The 19,326-nt window shown below is 45.0% G+C and overlaps 1 protein-coding gene across 16 annotated transcripts in view; it reads left to right on the plus strand.

Annotated features, from left to right (window-relative positions):
• Positions 1–19,326, plus strand: part of nav3 (neuron navigator 3) — a 401,736-nt gene that overhangs the window by 194,568 nt on the left and 187,842 nt on the right. For 4 of the 16 annotated variants that reach the window (XM_069904358.1, XM_069904357.1, XM_069904359.1 and 1 more), the window contains one exon: positions 4,978–5,054. The exons of the other annotated variants lie outside the window; for them this stretch is intronic. In XM_069904358.1, the coding sequence (XP_069760459.1) occupies positions 5,007–5,054 (48 nt within the window). In that variant the 5' untranslated portion in view covers positions 4,978–5,006. The remainder of the gene's footprint in view (positions 1–4,977; positions 5,055–19,326) is intronic. 16 annotated transcript variants of the gene reach the window in all.

A 19,326-nucleotide genomic window follows, 5' to 3' on the forward strand; every position in this document is an offset into this window, starting at 1 on the left:
CCGGCAGACGTGGTCGAGGCGGGATCATTGATTACATTTAAGGAAAGACTGGATCATTACATGGATAGGAGGGGACTAGAGGGGTATGGACTGGGTGCTGGTCAGTGGGACGAGGAGGGTGGGGATTTGCTACGGCATGGACTAGTAGGGCCGAACTGGCCTGTTCTGTGCTGTAAGTGGTTATATGGTTATATGGTTAAGTTCACCGCTATCCAGGGCTAAATTCCATTACCCACCATGTAGAATCCCTCCCTCCACCACTCCATTGTCCACAAAGTGTACTGCAGATATTCTGATGGGCACCTCCCAAAGCCATGGCCTGAACCAATACACAAACATGCAGGCCAGGTAGCATCCATGGGAACCAATTGGCAGTCAAGGTTTCAGGCCTGAGCCCTTCCTCAGGAAAGCCTCAATATTCCTTGATGAAAGCCTCAAGCCTGAAACGTCGGTTATGCATCTTTATCTTTGCTCCATAAAGTCCGTAATTAACCTCTTGAGTTTCTCCAGCATTTTTACTTCTATCGCTGTGTCTGCAGCCCTTTTGTGTTTTAAGCCTCTATACTTTGTCAGACATTCTCCAACCGAATGACGTTAATATCGACTTCTCTGGTTTCCACTGGGCCACTCCCCGTTTTCCCTCTCCTCTCTATCCCTCTGCTTCCTTTCCTCCAGCTCTCCACCCCCTTCCCCCTCCATTCCCCTCTCTCCATCACTTCTCAGTCCCCCCTCCCCCACCCATATCCATTCTGACCTCCTGCCTGTGGTCTTTACCCTGACCCTGCCCCTGCCATTCAGGTCAGGTGCCTGCCTGCTTTTCATTCGTACCTTGACAAAGGACTGGGAAACTTTATCTTTTCTACATAGAGTATGCTGCATGACTTGCTGTGTTCCTGCCCCATTTTTATGTAAGCCTCCTTGGTTGTTCATTTTGATTGCCACAGACAAAGGAAAGTCCATGGTGGGTGGTCGATGTTTCAATGCATTTGTCTTGGAGTTGACTGACAAACTAAGCAATGAAGAAAATGGGGATGCTGGAAGGGGTGTGCACAGCCTCAAGGTTCCTTTTATTGTCCCGAAATAATACATTCAAAATGTAACATACATGATATACTTCAACTTTTGTGTGTCATAAGGCAAACAAACAGCTGCCGTGAGCGTGGCCCGGTGCCCCTAAAGAGTCACTGAGTGTCCGTGGATTTTCCTCCAGCCCTCTCACTGCCTCTACACAGACTCCTGTTCGATTTATCGGCCGCTTGAGCTCCAGATCCAAACCTCCAACACAACGAGGAAGCCTCCAGTGCCCGAGGCCTTTCCTGCCATCAGCACCTTCTCTCATCCCTGCTCCAATCCTTGGTTCCTATGAGCCAGTCACCAGCAGCCTGCAGCCCATGAGGGTCCCCCAACCACAAGTCACCAACAGCCCGCAGCCAGTGTGGGTTCTTCACCCACTGAGCCCCTGAGTCGTCCGCTGCCCTGTCCTGACGTTAGTTCTGACACCACCCAGTCAGGTCAGACAGAGCAGTACCTTTGGGGCTGAAGGGCCTGTACTGGATTGACCTGTGTTCTAAAATTATTAGGAAGGCAAATAAAAGTCTATGCTTGATGACAAAAATGATTTGAGGAGAAGAGTTGAGTAATTTGTTCTCTAAGGGGCTAATTATTAAAAAGAGAATGTGTGGGGTGTGTGTGTGTGCGTATGTGTGTGTGGTGGGGATGTATAAGAGTGGGGTATGTATGAGAGTGGATGTATGTGTGGGGTGTGTGTGTGGGGTGTGTGTGAGAGTGGGTTATATGCGGTGTGGGTGTGTGTGAGAGTGTTGTGTGTGTAAGTAACTGCAAACTCTGGACAGACACAGCAATGTGGATTATGCATTACCTTGTCTGTCTGGCACACTCTATCTTGGGTTAACTTCTTTGTAAAACTGGACATCAGTTAATTCACACAAGGTTCAGTAATCCTATTTCATGAAATTGTTTTAAAGAATGTGACATAATTGTGTAGAAATTGAAACCACAGGTGGGAAAGCTAAATGTCAAGCTCTATGCACCTGAAATATACTTTAATAACCAACTGTATATCATCATTGTTGAGTCGTACAGCATAGAAACAGGCCCTTCGGCCCAGATCATCCATTCTGTCCAAGTTGTCCACTTGTCCTCTTGATTGCCTACATTGGCCCACATCCCTTTACCCTTTCCTATTCCATGTACAGTAAAAACCCTGGTTATCCAGTACCTCGGGGGATTGATGCCAGATAAGTGCTTTTTCCAGTTGCCTGAGACTTATTCTGACAAAGCCTAACTAAAGTGTATCCGTTGCTTCACGATCCACTGACGTCAGCTCACCAGGCAAGTCTAATATACGGATACTGTGATTAGTCAGGGATTGCTTAAGGTGGGATGTGGGTGGGAAAGGAGGGTTGAGAATCCCTGCTCTAGACCCAATTGTTATGAAATATTTTGCTTGAGAAAAATTGCCATTGGCCCATTTCCTCTGGAATTATGAAACCGTGGACGTAACGAGTCAATTAGGGACAATTAAAAGTGGTTTTCAAACTTTTTCATTCCACCTACATCCACCTTAAGCAATCCCTTAAGAATCACAGAGCACCTATGGCATAGGGATTACTTAAAGTGGTCTGTGAATGGAAAGAAACACTTTGAGATTCTAGACTGAGGATGCAGAGGGTAAATTGCCAGTATAATGAGGGCAGGGTGGGAATGGTTGAACAGTAGGAGATTGGAGGACCCAGGAGGGGTGATGGATGACAGGCAGATGGGGAGGCAGAAGCAGGTGATTAGCAGGTGCCAGATAAAGGGAGAGGCAATGATTGTGTCTGATTCCAGCACCTCCCGTTGCAGTGAGTTCTAAATATCACCCACTCAGATCTCCTTTGAAGCTCTACCTGTCATCTCAAACCTGTGTCCACCTCTTTTCGATAATTCTCCCACGGGAGAAAGATTCTGAATGCCTCTACTTCCAAGTTGGTCGGTGTGTCTATTACATTACACCGACTCTACATTCAAGACCTCTGTAATTGTGGCCAATGTTTGAGAAAGACATGAAGATTACACGAAGCAAATGTAATCTTCTGTTTACTTCCTTCTGCTTTAAAAATAATCCCCAAAACATTTTTATTGAGTTGTGGGATATGAATTGTCCAATGTTAATTCCCCTTGAGAAGGTGGTGGCATGAGAGGGGAAGAGAGAGAATGGAAGCAGAATCTATTCATGAGATGGAGAGAGAGAGAGAGAGAGAGAGAGAAGCCATGAGAGAGAGAGAGAGCAAAAGAGAACGAGAGAGAGAGATAGAATGAGAAAGAGACAGACAGAGAGAGTGAGAGAGACAGATAGAGAATGGAAATAAAACAGATGCACAATGTGGGTGAGTGAAAGAGAGACAAAGAGGGAGAAAGTGAGAGACAGAAAGAGAGAGAGAACATCTGCATCGATGAATTTGTGGAGATGGGTTTTCCTGATGTGGGAGAATCTTCCACGGAGACGATTTGACGGAGATGTTTGAAATCATGGAGGTTTATCAAAATAAATGAAGAGAATCTGTCTCCTGAGGCTGAAGGGGCTGTTCTGAGAGGATACAGAATCAAAGTGATTGGCAAGATGCGAAAGGATTATATCTTACTTTGTTGCCGATGGTTTTGTGTAAATTGCTTGATTGCTGCGGGGCTGGGAGAGCTCGTTAGTTCTTTGGTGAAAACAATTTGACCTGGACATAATCTATCTGATTGGAACTTGAACCAAGCTGATGATATTCAAAACTCTCTTTGATAAGAGGGTTTTACCAAAGGATGTGGGTGGTATTGTGTTATCTCCAAGTGCGGCTGCTGGCTACATTTGACCTTGTTTTTGGTCTCTCAGCTCCGAATGTTGGCAGATTGTAAAGTTTTATCCTTCAGGGTTATCCTCGGATGGCACTCCCTTTGCCTGATTCAGTCTTTTATAGTCCATTAAGTTTTCACTGGCTGATTTGGTGAGCAGACGAGCTTGTCCCTGCCTCCTTCCCATTTCACCGGAAACTTTCCTTCCAAGTTTCTATCCAATTTTCCTTTGAAGGTCATAGAGTTCTACAGCATGGAAACAGGCCCTTCAGCCCATCTTGTCCATGCCGACCCTGTTCACTCCTGCTAGTCTCATTGCCTGCATTCAGCCCATATCCCTCGAACCCTTTCCTATCCACCAATCTGCCTGTTAAATGTTCCAGTTCTATCCACCTCTTTCACTTCCTCTACCAGCTTGTTCCACATCCCCACCAGACCACTTTTTAATCTGGCCCATTCATTGCTTCCACTTTTAGACTCTGCCCTGTCTCCCCGCCCACCCGATCAGCAAAATGCCAAGTGTTCTATAAAGCCCATTTCCAAATGAGCTGGTGTCCATTTCAGTTGGGGATCAAACGGGGCAGTGAATCTTATAAATTCTCAAACACAGAGAGCAGTGTTGAAAATATTCGAATAACTTTTTCTTCTGCATTGTCCACTTCAGTTTTAAATTTTTAAATTTAGACATACAGCATAGTAACAGGCCCTTCTGGCCCACGACCCCATGCTGCCCAATTACAGCCCCGGTACATTTTGGAAGCACTCAAGGAAATCCCGCAGACATGGGGAGAACAAACAAACTCCTTACAGATGGCACGGGATTCTAACCCAGGTTGCTAGTTCACTGACCGCTACGGTAACCATGCCACCCAGAAATTTTTTTGCAATAACTATTGTAATTAAGCACTGGATAGCACAGAAAACAAAGCATTTCCATGTATCTTGGTACATGGGAAAATAAATAGATAGACTGAAAGATAGATAGATGGAGAGATAAACAGGGAGATAATATAATTCAAAGCTACGATGGTCAGAAATTATTCTGAGGCCAAGATCAGATGAGCTGTGACCTTATTGAATGGCAGAGTTGACTTGAGGGAACCAGACTATCACTTATATTCTTTGACATCTTAACAGCTTAACATCTGAACAATGATGTACAGATCATGCACAGAAGAGTGTCTCCTGGCTGGCTGCAAAGCATCAGATTGGAGGTCAGTACAGAGGGAATTCACACTGCTGAGAAGATCACTGGGGTCTCTCTTCCCTCTATTGCCAATATCTACAGGGAGCGGTGCTGAAAGAGGTCTCAGAGAATCACTGAGGACCCTTTTTATTCAGCCTGCAGATTCTTTCAGAAACTACATTCAAGGAAGAGGTACAGGAGCATAAAAACAAGGACTGCCAGGCTGGGAAATAGGCGTGAGACCATTGAAGAATTCTAGAAACGCGTAAATTATTATTAAAGATACAGTAAAATCCCCGTTATGCAGAATTCAAGCAAACGGCGAAATAAATCGCGGAAAATAAATAGGTAAAAAATAAAATTAGTGCCCCCTAGTGGTTACTTCACCAAACCACTTACACGGCATCTACCAGTCCCCATCGGATAGGTGCTGGATACCAGGGGTTTTTACTGTATTTATTTTGGATCTGTATTTATTTTGTGTGTAGGGTGTACTTTGTGTCTGTGTGTGCACTATAATCCAGAGACAGGCAGTTTCGTCAGGTTATATATGTATAATCAGATGACAATAAACTTGAACGTGATAAGTTCCATTGATGATTTGAGCTAGTATTTCCAGGTAGTTAAGCAGACTGACCTTCACCACTATTCTACAATGCTCTAGGGAATAAAATCCTGACCTATTCAACTTTTCTCTATAACTCAGCTCCTCAAGTCCCAGCCACATCCTAGTGAATCCTCTCTGTACTCTTTCAATCTTATTGATACCTTTCCTGTAGTTAGGTGACAAACCTGTACCCAATGGTCTAAATTCAGCCTCACCAATATCTCATATAACCTCACCATAACATCCCAACTCCTGTATTCAATTTCTCTCCACTGATGCTGCCTGACCCACTGAGATCCTCCCACTGTTTGTTCCCTGCTTCAGGGCACTGAAGATCGGATTGAGCAGCAGGATTCCAGTCTTTGAACGTCAGTTGGGGTTTTAACACCAATTTCTCTTTTTGCTATTTCTATCCCACGAACAACCAGATTTATCAAATTCTATTTTATAATTGTCCCTTCTAAGATTTTAAGACCTGTTGTGTCAATCCATCATGGATCTCCTGGATTTAAGACCATGAGACATAGGAGCAGAAATAGGCCATTCAGCCCATTGACCAGATCCATTTATCCACTCAGCCCCACTGCCCAGCCTTCTTGATGCCCTGGCTAATCAAGAATCTGTCAATCTCTGCCGTCAGAAAGCAGCAGCAATCATCAAGGATCCCCACCACCCAGCATATGCTCTGTTCTCGCTGCTGCCATCAGGAAGGAGGTCTCAGTGCCTCAACACTCGCACCCCCAGGTTCAGGAATATCTGCTCCCCCTCCACCATCAGTCAGACTCCTCAACAACAAACTCAATCAAGGACTCATTTAAGGACTCGGACTCGTGCACTTTATCGATTTTTTTAAATTCTAAATTTTAAATTTAAATTTAGATGTACAGCATGGTAACAGCCCTTCGGCCCATGACCTCATGAGGCCCAATCACACTCAATTGACCTAGTATGTTGTGGAGGGTGGGAGGAAACTGGAACCCAGGAAGAATGTACAAACTCCTTATGGACAGTGTGGGTTTTGAACCCCGGTCCTGGTCGCTGACGCTGTAACAGCGTTGCACTAACCGCTACGCCAACCCTGTTTCTATATTTTCTATCTCTGTATTGCACAGTCAGTTTGTTTGCATTTCTTTATTTGTTTACATTGTCTTTTTGTTTTGCACTGCCAATAAGTGGTAATTCTGCCTGGCCCGCAGGAAAAAGAATCTCAGGGTTGTATGTGATGCCATGTATGTACTCTGACAATCAATCTGAAATCTGAAAATACTCCAAATGTCCACAATCACCAATTGCAACAAATTCCACAGATTTATCATCTTCTGCATCTCTGTTCTAAGTGGACACCCTTCAAACCTGAAGTTGTACCCTCTTGTCCTTGACTCTCCCACCGTGGACACCCTTCAATCTAAGTGGACACCCTTCAATCCTGAAGTTGTGCCCTCTTGTTCTTGACTCTCTCAGCGTGGGAAACGACCTTTCAACATCTACTCTGTCCCTGCCTTTCAACATTCAAAATGCTTCAATGGGATCCCCCCCCCCTCCCCACCCACCTCATTCTCCTAAATTTCAATGCGGAACAGGCAGGCAGGTGAAGGTGGAGCTGAGTCCACAGCCAGATTAGTCACGATCGTAGTGAATGGTGGAGCAGGCTGGATGGGTCAGATGGCCAACTCCTGCTTCAATTATGATCTTGTCCTAGACCCCCCCCCCCCCCCACCATGGGAAACAGCATTTCTACATATAAAGGCTAAGTGTGCCGCTGGATACTTGGAATCTAAAATCTAAAATAAACTCAGTAGGACAGGCAGATTGCATGGAGAGAGCCACAGAGTTAATGGTTCAGGTTGAAGTCACGATTTAAAAACCCATTTCCGTGGCTTCAAGAACTCCGCTCATTGTCATTCTCTCCTTCTCCGTTCTCTGGTTCAAACCTTATTTTATGAAGTTTCCAAGAGGGTGAGCTGCTCGCGTCGACATGTCGATGTGAGTGGCTGAGCTGACGCTCAACTGAACTTCAACTTCAGATTTAATGGATTTCTAGTGTGCCAAGAGTGTGTGGGAGATTTTCTAAACATTAAAGTAATTTCCTTCTAGGGCAGTAACCTGCACTTGTAAACGTTTATCTCAGTAGGGCACTGGGATAGTTGCCCAAATGTAGCTATTCCATTCTGCTTTATAGATAAGCAAGTCAATGAACTCAGTCAACTCTGCGCAAACAACGGGAAGCTGGAGGCTCTCAGCCGATCAGGCAGCATCCGTGGAGAGAAAAGGTCTGTCAACATTTTGGGTCGGGACCTTTTCTTGAACTAAACTAAAAAGGGGGTGAAGGGGCAAAGAAGCTGGGGAGGGTTCAAAAGGTGATGAGGTATTGGATTGAAGGTGGGAGAGGTGGAGAGACAGGTAGAGGAAGAGACCACTGGGGAAGGAGGAGGAGAGTTAGAGAGAAAAGTAAGAACTGGGCAAGGTAAAGATGGGATAAACCCTTTCTTTTCTCCTTCACGGATGGAAATGTTCACCTCATGTCTCGTTCCGAAGTCAAGGCTGCGAGTCCACAATTTTAAGTTCTCAATCTAGACCTCTTGCCCTTTGCTTTTTCTGTGACCTTCTCCGTGTCAGTGCCCTGTTCTCCTTCAGCCTCACTCTCAAGTTCACGTTGGTTTACATGCACCACGATGCAGGTTTGGAGGCTGTTTTGCGAGCAGCAGTAGATAGTCTTGATTTTTAAACATGTTGACATACAGCACAGTGACAGGCCCTTCTGGCCCACAAGCCCATGCCACCCAATTACACCCAATTGACCTATGAGCCCGGATATGTTTTGAAGGGTGGGAGGAAACCAGAGCCCCCGGGGAAAACACACGCAGACACGGGGAGAACGTACAAACTCCTTACAGACAGCGCAGGATTCGAAACCCAATTGCTGGTTCTGTAACAGTGTTGCGCCAACGTCGTACAAGAACAAAGACACGGTATTAAAGTGCAGAGTTACAGAGGGAGATCAGTTGGCATGGAGCATTTCTGTTGATGATGAATCTTTGTCTGCCTGAATAGACTAAAGGAAATTATGTGTAATATGACATTTCATTACATAACAATAAAATAATCTTGAATCCGTCATTATCCAACTGTTTCTTCAAGGAAGCTAACATCCCTACCTCCACCACTTTCAATGTGCTTATCCCCTTCTGAGTGAAGGACTGTCCCCTCATCTCCCTTCCCCTCACTTTCTAGTTATGTCCTCTCATCTTAGATGCTCCTGAGACTAGATCAGTTCTATGACTATGGGTCAATTTCTCGATGATCTCCAGTGGCATTGGTCAGGGTGTTCTCCAGACTGTGGGTGTAAGCCTTAAAAATTTATGATTGATTAAGAACTCCCTTTCATCCTTCCCATCCCTGCACTTCTCAGACACATTCATGTGTTTTAGACTATAATGTCGGGAAAATCTGTGTGGTCATTCACACTGGGCGCTTTTTCAGACTGCAAGTCCCTGAGTGCAACAGTTCCGGTGCCTGGATGTGCAGTAGAGTGGGTGATGGACAGCATATTTTTCCGATACGATTTACGCCGCAGGCTTCCTCCAAAAAGTTGTAGGGATCCTGCAGGATAAATCACGGTGCGGGAGTTGTCTCTAAATTCCTGCACAATTCCTTTTTCGACTGCAAAATTCCTGGATTGTGCCGTGACATGCCTGCAGTCTAGAAACACAGAAATGTTGACCTTTCCCATCAGAAATTGTCCTCTCTGCAGAATCAGAATTTATTAGCATGGATACATCATGAAATTCATTGTTTTCCGGCAACATTACAGTGCAAATATTGCAATAAATTACATTAAAAAAAAATAACTAATTAGTGCAAAAGAATAGAAGGTGAGGTAGTGTCTGTGGTTCATTGTCTGTTTAGAAATCTGAGGGTGGAGGGGAAGAGGCTGAACTTGCACCATTGGGTGCTCGTCTTCAGGCTCCTGGACCTCCTTCCTGATGGTAGCCGAGTGAAGAGGGCAGGGCCCGGGTGGTCAGTGCAGTGATTATGATCCCTTGTGAGGTGTTTCAGACGACAACGAACTCACTGTTCCGTTGCTAATGTCAGGAGGTACTGGGGATAATAACCCAGAGACAGGAGTTGGAATCCAACCAACAGCTGGAACATTTCAACTTAATGAGTTAAAAAAAGGCCAACATTAAAAAGCTCGTGTCAGGGGGAATGACCATGGAATTGGATTGTAGTAAAACTAATCTGATTTACTCATGTCCTTCAGAGGAGGAAGCATTGCTGTCTGCATCTAACAACAAGGAGCCCTCTCAAGGGGACGAGCTCATCCCCCTTGTTATGCCCTAATCAGGCACTTATACGACATTAACGATGCAAGTTTCAGAAGAAGGTTGAATCCCACCATCTCAAGGCCGAATAAGAATTGAATGGAGTTGTTGTATTGTTATGTTCTACACTCCAGGAAATAAAATCTGAACCTGTTTCCCTCTAACCCACTTGGTCAAGCACTGGTACCATCCTTGTAAATCTCCTCTGCCTTCATTCAATCTTATTGATATCTTTCCTGTAGTTAGGTGACCAAAACTGCACACAATACCCCAAATTTGGCCTCACCAATGTGTTACACAACTTCACCATAACATCCCAACTCATGTACTCTGTACTTTGAAGGTTAACGTGTAAAAAGCTCTCTTTAGAACCCTACCTACCTGTACATGGGTGTTCTGGTTTCCTCCCACATCCCAAGAACACGCAGGCTGATAGGTTAATCAGCCGTTATAAATTGCCCCTGGTGTGTGCATGGGGGGTGGAATCGGGTAGTGTGAGTGTAGAGAGAATAAAATGCGATCAGTGTAAATGGGTAAGCATGGACTCAGTGGGCCAACTCTCGTTGCTCTCTAACCTAATCTGTCACACACATCCCTCACCATCCCCAGATGTCAGGATTGAGCCCTGCTCTCTGGAGCTGGGAAGCATTGGTGTGACCTGCTGCCCTGTGATCTCCTCAATGGTTGGAAAACCTTCAATTGGATTCCATTCAGCCTGACTTTACCCCAGCTTTCTCCGTCACTTTAACATTCTGACTCGATTCTGGTGTGTGCCATACAGTGTTACCCCAGAGATTAATGTTGTATTTCAGAAGATCAGGGTTGGTCCAGAACCCTCCAGAGTTCTCCTGCCTCCTTGGTCTGATCCAAACCTTCCAGTGGTGCTGCTGGTGGGTGAGCTGAAGGCACATTGGTGAGGCAAGGCCTAATATGGTTTGTAGGTCTCTTAGAATATACAGATGTCAAGTGTATATAGAGAGTGATCGTTATAATCCAAACACACCATATACCTCACTTCAAGTCGACCCTCTGCAATAAAGCAGACATACTAACCAGCCAGTCTTGGTTGGCTCACTTTATTCCCGATCAACACTAGACTCTAACAGACCAACACTTCTACTCGGCGACCTTGACAAGGGGTGGTGCGGTTAGTTTAGCGGTTGGCGCAACACTGTTACAGCGGTAGCGACCTGGGTTTGAATCCCGTGCTGTCTGTAAGGAATTTGTACTTTCTCCCCGTGTCTGCATGGGTTCCGGTTTCCACCCACCTTACAAAAAAGAACCAGGGTTGTAGATTAATTGGGTGTATTTGGGTAGCACAGGCTCATGGGCTAAATGGGCCTGTTAAGTCTAAATTTTAAATATTAACATGCTTGCAATTGGCCCGTATCCTCCTAAACCAGTGGTTCTCAACTTTTTTTTCCCATTCACATACGATCTTTAGTAATCCCTTACTCGCCACAGAGCACCTATGACATCCTAGGCCATAAGTGGTCAGAGCTTAGTAAGAGATTACTTAAGGTATTATGTGAGTGGAAAAAAATAGTTGACAACCACTGCTCTAAACCTCTCCTATTGGTTTACCTATCCAAAATCTTTTAAATGTTGGAATTGTTCCTACATCCTCTGGTAGCTTGATCCATATAATCTACCACCCTTCTTTAAAATACTTGCCCCTCAGGTTCCTTTTCAATCTTGAACCTCTCACTTGAAGTCGATGCTCTCTAGTTTTAGACTCGCCTATCTCCTCTCCCCTCCCCATGTCTACTTACCTTAATCCTAAGGAGATAGCCAGTCTAATTATAGATCTCCACAAGGCCATTCCCCAGCCTCCGACACTCCTGGGAGGAGATAAGTCCCAGTTTCTCCAACCTCTCCTGACTGAAACTTATACAATCGTCAAGAGTTTAGTTAAGGTAAATAGTCCTAGGGCCACGGAGTCTAATCTAGATGGCACAGGTTTAAGGTGAAAGGGGGGGGAACTGGTTTAGGAGGATACGGGCCAATTGCAAGCATGTTAATATTTAAACGGGACCTGAGGGGTACCTTCTTCACACAGATGGGAGTGGGTATATGGAATGATTTGCCAGAGGGAGTTGAGGCGGGGAAGGTTTAATTTAAAAAATTTTTAAATTGAGACATACAGCACTGTAAGAGGCCCTTCCAGCCACGAGCCAGTGCTGCCCAATTATACCCAATTGACCTCCACCCCCCGGTACATTTTGAATGGTAGGAGGAAACCAGAGCTCCCAGGGAAAACCCACGCAGACACGGGGAGAATGTGCAAATTCCATACAGACAATGCAAGATTTGAACGCCGGTCCTGGTCACTGGCGTTATAACAGCGTTGTGCTAACCGCTATACCAACCATGTTGCTGTAAAAGAAAATTCAGGCAGAGAGGATAGGAAAGGCTGAGAGGGCTATGAACTGAACATGGGCAAATGGGACTAGCTTGGTCAGCAGGGAAATGTTGGGCCGAAGGGCCTGTTTCTGTGTTGTGGGACTCCATGGGGGCGTGGAAGTGATGGGGAATATAAAGAGGGCGAGAGAGATTGATGGGATTGTTCAGAGTCAGCCTGGGCCAAATGACCTCCTCAGTGTTAATTAAGTACTTGTGAGTAGATATGAGTAGTTCAGGTCTGTTCTGCTTAAAATACGTCCTTAAAATTAGAACCATAGAACCATAGAACACTATAGCACAGAAACAGGCCCCTTCGGCCCTTTTAGTCTGTGTCGAATCATTTCTCTGCCTATCCTACTGACGCGCACCAGTCTATCACCCTCCAGACCCCTCCCATCCACATACCTGTCCAAATTCTTCTTAAATGTAAAAATTGAGCTTGCATTCACCACTTTAGCTGGCAGCTTCTTCCACACACTTCTATGTGACGAAGTTCCCCCTCGTGTTCCCCTTTTTTCCTTAAACTATGTCCTCTGGTTTGTATCTCAGCTACCCTTAGTGGGAAAAGCCGACCTACATTTACTCTATCTATCCCCTCATCATTTTAAAAACCTCTATCAAATCTCCCCTCATTCTTCTACGCTCCAGGGAATAAAGCCCTAACCTGTTTAACCTTTCCCCGTAACTCAGTTCCTGAAGTCCGGGCAACATCCTAGTCAATCTCTTCACTCTTTCAAACCAAAACTGCACGCAATTCTCCAAATTTGACCTCACCAATGTCTTCTACAACTTTATCATAACATCCCAACACTTGGACTCAATAGTTTAATTTATGAAGCCAAGATGCCAAAAGCTCTCCTTACAAACCCTATTCAGCTGTGAAGCTGCTTTCAGGGCTGTTCTTGAATTGAGTGGCTGCATATTAATTGGATCATATTGAATTCTTTATTGTCACATACACTGAGATGCCTTTAAAAGCTTTGTTTTCCATTCTATCCAGGCAAGTCAACCTGATCCTGGAGAACAACAGGTTGGACAAAAGTGGACAGGTGAAGTGGGTGAAGGCAAGAACAGTGGAAGTAATTGAGTAAGGGGTAGAGGGAGGAAACAAAGCCCTCCAGGCTGATGATTGATTAGGCTGTGAAGTTCAAGGTTCCTTTTCGATGTTCAAGGTTCAAAGTTCCTTTTATTGTCATGTAATAATACATTAAAACAGTATAGATATGTGTGGACTGGGCAGATGGTGAGTGAGACGAGCAGCAATTTCCACTTTTCATATTTCCTTAGAACATAGATAAGGCCATTTAGCCCATCTAATCCACATTGGCTCACAGTTCTTCCATTCCCCACTGATTTTCTCTGCAAGTTATCCTCTACAATTCCCATCCCATCGTCCTTAGCAGGAAGCAACCAATTCACCTACCGCCTCATGTGCCTCTGGGATGTGGGGCGAAACCAGAGCAGGCGGAGTTCGGGATCGAACTGGTGCAGTGGTGCTATGAGGCAAACTGGAGATGGGACCAGGGGGAGGGGGAGGGAAGCTTGAGGAAAAGGAGGGAAGAATCAGGAGGAAGATTGGAGGAGGAGGATGCAGACATCTAGAGTGGAGCAAAATGCTGGGGGTTAGATCGATTGCAGAAACCTGGAGATGTTGGCGCAGGAGAGGAAAACCAAGGTGCCAACAGAATTCTATTGCTTTGCTCGGACTGCGCTGTTACTGGTGAGTCAAATACATCATCCTGTGGCTTAGTGCCAGGCTATATTTTGTAAACGACCAGAGCAAAGGATGACCCAATGATTAATGAGAAAGGAGAAATGAAGGAGTGACACAATGCTAAAACTCAGATGGTGAGATTTTCCATCAATATCTAAAAAGGAAAAGCGTTAATGATATGGCTCTGGAGAACTGTTAATGGGAAATGAGGTTCTGGCAGATGAATCAAGCAGGTATTTTGCATTAATCATCGCCACTGAGGAAAGAATAACATCCAAGAAATAGCTGTGAGTGTGGACTTGCAACCGGAACATTGCAATCAACCAGGAAGTGGTCCTGAGCTAATTGTTTTGAATTGTGGGTGACATCCCCTCCTCTTTTGGTGAAGAGATTTCTTCATGTTTAAGTTTATCATGATCTGACTGTACATTTACAACAGCGTTTCCCCAGGCACACACACAATACACAGCAAGTAGTAATTATATATATATATATATATATATATATATATAAAGACAATATATAATAAGAGCAGGGATGTAATGTTGAGACTTTAGAGGGGACTGGTGAGACCTCACTTGGAGAACTGTGTACAGTTCTGGGTGTCTGATTTGTGAAAGGACGTTCTGGTGCTGAAAAGGGTTCAGAGAAGGTAAAGTTACAGGTAAAGGTACCATTATTGTCACATAAATACTACATTTAGAATGTTACATACCTGAAATTCTTTAACTTCGTCTACCATAAGGAAGACCAGTGAGGAATGAACTCATGACCCCGGCTTACAAGACGAGTGCACTAACCACCGAGCTATCAGAGCCTCATTAGAATGACACCAGGAATAAAAGGTTAGCATATGAGGAGTTATTATCGGCTCTTGGACTGTATTTGTTGGAGTAGAGAAGGATGAGGGGGAGCCTCATAGAGGGAGTTTCAACACTGAAAGGCCTGGACAGAGTAGATGTGGCAAGGATATTTCCCATGCTCGGGGAGTCTAGGACAAGAGGGCACAGCTTCAGAATGAAAGGGCATCAATTTAATACAGAGATGCGGAGGAATTTCTTCAGCCAGAGGGTCATGAGACTGTGGAAGGGAGGTCGTTTGGTGTATTTAAGGCAGAGATTGACAGGTATTTGATCAGTTAGAACATCAAGGGCTATGGACAGAAGACTGAGCAGTCGGGCTGAGTGGGAGGATGGAACCGCTCATGATAGAATGGCGGAGCAGACTCGATGGGCCGATTAGCTCCTATATCTTGTGGTCAAAGATACAGTGCGCTGGATGGAACATTGTCTTCAACAATTTTTTAAGCCCTGTTTAGGCAACGGTCCCATTGAATGTCACCAGCAGAGGAAAGGGAGACCCCACTGATCTTCTTTGGCCATTTTGATGATCCTCTGCCATGACTTCTGGTCCGATGCTTTGCAGCTACTAACCCACACAATGATGCAGCCCGACAGGGCGCCCGCAACTGTGCTCCTAGAGAAGGTTGTGAGGATTGGGGCCGGTAGTTTTGCTTCTCAAACTCCTTAGGGAGTGTATGTCCTGCTGCATTTTCCTGACTATTGAGTTTTAAATTTATTTTATAAATTTTAAAAAATATATGATCTACAGCACAGTAATAAGGCCATTTCGGCCCACAAGCCCATGCCGCCCAATTACACTTAATTGACCTACAATCCCTGATACATTTTAAAGAGTGACCAGAGGAGAACGTACAAATTCCTTACAGACAGCATGGGATTCGAACCCTGATCCCGATCGCTGGCACTGCAAAAACGTGGCTCTAAACACTACGCCAACCATGCTGCCCTTGTTGTGGATCCATGATATACCGTCCGTTACATTCACACCATGGAACTCCCTCACCTCTGTCCCAAATTGTTAGCTCTTATTTGGAGATCATGACCCCAGGGCACCACATCATCCTAGCATCTACCCTGTAAGGATTTTATGTGCTTCCATGAGGCCACGTTTCATTCCTTTACATCAAAAGACTGGAGATGAAGGAACACAAGGACTGATGTTGCTGGAACCTTGAGCAACTAATGAGAGGGTTAGGGTCTCAACGGGTCAAGCAGGGAAAGCCCACCATTCAGGTCGGGACCCTCTATCGAGACTGCAGGCAGAGTCTGTTTAACCTCTCCTCAAATGGCAGATTAATGGAGCCAGGAACCAATTTTGTAAATCCTTCTTAAAGCTTTTATGTCCTTCAAGAGCTATGCAGACTAGATCCAGACCAAAGTTCAAGTCAGGTCCCAGCTGAATGCTATAAATTGAAACAAACTACTCAACTCTCATCCTCAATTTGCTCTTGTCATCAAGCTCAGTTTTTTAAATTTCCCTTCCTTATCATTTTAGAACATAGACCATACGGTACAGCCCCTTCACCTCACAATGTTGTGTCCACCTAAATAAACCTACTCAAAAATCAAAAACCTTTTCTCCCTCATAACCCTCTGTTTTCCTTTCAAATGTCATGATCGTTCCAGCCTCCACCACCACCTTCCCCAGTGAGGCCTTCCAGGCCCCCACAATTCTCTGTGTAAAATACTTACCCCTGACGTCTCCCCTAAACTTCCCTCCCTTCACTTTGTACAGACATCTTCTGGTGTTTGCTGTCCTTGCCCTGGGAAACATGCTGGCTGTCCACCCAATCTATACCTCTCATAATCTTGAAGACCTCTATCAAATCTCCTCTCATCCCTCAACACTCCAAAGAGAAAATTCCCAGCTCTGCTCACCTTGCCTCATAAGACTTGTTTCCTAATCCAGGCAACATCCTGGTGAATCTTCTCTGCTCCCTCTCCATTAGCTTCCACGTCCATCCTGCAATGAGGTGACCAGAACTGAACACAATGTTCCAAGTGTGGTCTAACTAAAGTTTCATCGAGTTGCAACATGACCTCAATTCTTGAACTCAAATCCCCTTACTAATGAGGCCTTCTTACCCACCCTATCAGCCTGTGGGGTGAACCCGAGAAATTGTGGATTTGGACCCCAAGGTCCCTCTGTTCTTCCACACAGTTAGGAATCCTTCCTTTAACTGCATATTTTTTTCTATTTTTTCCCCTTTTATATATTAAACTCAAAGGCAGAGTACATGGTTAGTTTTGCTAAATTGTGCACAAGTTCACCCAGACATCTCTGAACACCAACAACTTTTAATCTCCCACTTAAAAAAAAAGCATTTTTTTTAACCAAATTTCAAATGCACTTGTTTTCTCTATTTGTGTTTGACAGTGCAGAGCTGTTTTCTGTTCAGTATAATACTCAGGTGATTGCGCAGTGTCCATAGGGGAACCGCTTAGGGCAGGGAGAGACATGTACTGTTCAGTCCATGGACAGGAAATCTTCAGAGGGATGTGGGCCAATCGCAGGCTAGTCGGACGCGCTCTAGTGGACAACTTGGTCAGCATGGATGAGTTGGTCTGAAGGACCTGTGTCTGTGCTGTCAAACTCTACGACGCTAAAACAGAGAGAACTACAGCTGCGACTTTGACCTCCCAGTTCAGGACAAGTTGGATACTAAGTGTGTAATTCACGCCATCCTGTGACCACTTCCAGAATTACACTTGCAAATGGAGGCCATGAAACAAGTCTCTCTGCTCATAGAGTATTAATTGACCAGCAACTATCCAGTTACACTAATCCTACACCAATTCAATTTTATTCTCTTCAAATTCCCATCCACTCTCCCAGATTCTGCCACTCACCCACGCTCCAGGGGCTACTTACAGCAACCAATTAACCCACCAACCAAGCGCAAATCGGCTTCAACTATAAATAAATTTTCAAAGTTAATTTAATTCCAACTCATGAGCCCAAATACACCCAATTAACCGACTGCAAACAGGCTTTTCCCAGAGACAAGAAAGAGAGGTGATGGGTTAAAAGGTGAAAGGTGAAATATTTCAGAGGATCACTGGGGGGGGGGGGGGGGCTTCACACAGAATGTGGGAGGAAACCGGAGCACACGGAGGAAATCCTCGTGGAACCGGGGAGAACGTGCCATCTCCTTATGGACAGTGTGGCAGATTTGAACGTGGTTGAAAGGCGAGGCAGGCATGACAGGCCAAGTGGCCCCTGCCTGCTCCCATTTCTTTATGTTCTTATGCCAAATCAAGAGAGAATTTTGAAAAATGCTGCAGGTGCTGAAAATCTGAAATAAACAAAGAGCAATGTCTGCGGAGAGAGAAAGAAGCAGTGCCTCAGGTTGATAGCCTTTTGTCAGAGCTGTCCCGCTGTGGCACAAACAATATGATGGCCTGCATCTGATTAGCGCCCCTTCAAAGCCACAATTCTGGGCCTCGATGCCCTGTTCTGCATTTGTCTTGTGCCTGACAGTTCTGCCTGATGTGTGGAAAGGGTGGGAGAAAATATTCTCAAAAATGTTGCCAGGACTGGGGGACTTGAGATGTAAGGATAGGCTGGGACTTTTCTCCCCGGAGCGAAGGAGTCGGACCAGAGGTTTGTAAATTCATTCAAGTGTCATAGTCATCGCCTTTCTGAGTCGGAGAATCTCAACCTAGAGACCATCAATTTCAGGTGATTCAGGTGACAGGGGAAAGATTTATACATCCATAAAACTGAGAGAGTGCAGAGAAGATTAACAAGGATGTTGCTGAGACTTGAGGAGTGGAGTACCAGGCAAAGGTTAGGGCTTCATTCACTGGAGTATCAGAGAATGAGAAGAAATTTGATACACAATTATGAGAGCTATGGCAAGGCTCACGGAAAACAGGTTTTTTCCACACAGACAAGAATGAGAAGTGATGGGTTCAAAGGTGCAATGGTTTAGGAGGAACATTAGTGGGGGGGGGGGGCCATCACACAGAGTGGTGGGAGTGTGGAACGAGCTGCCAACTGAAGGGCTGGGTGCGGGCTTGATTTTGACATTTAAGAACCATTTGGATGGGTACATAGTCAACATTGTGGTGCCTTGGATCACTTAAGGTGGTTTGTGAGTGGTAAAAAAAATGGTTAAGATCCATTGAATTAGGTTTAGAATAATAGTTTGGGATGGACTAGATGGGCCAAAGGCCCTGTTTCTGTTCTACTATATTCTATGGATCTATTTGGAAGGGACCTTGGGGTGCTTTCTTCCCACAGAGGGTGCTGGGTGTTTGGAGCACACTGCCAGAGGAGGTGGTAGATGTGGGGACAATTGTAACATGGACAGGTACAGGGATAGGAACGGTTGAGTGAGACTGGGGGTCTGAACACAGGCAACTGGGACTAGGTCAGGCACCATGTA

This window comes from Narcine bancroftii, chromosome 11 (genome assembly GCF_036971445.1).
Source record: "Narcine bancroftii isolate sNarBan1 chromosome 11, sNarBan1.hap1, whole genome shotgun sequence".
In the NCBI taxonomy this organism is placed as follows: Eukaryota; Metazoa; Chordata; class Chondrichthyes; order Torpediniformes; family Narcinidae; genus Narcine; species Narcine bancroftii.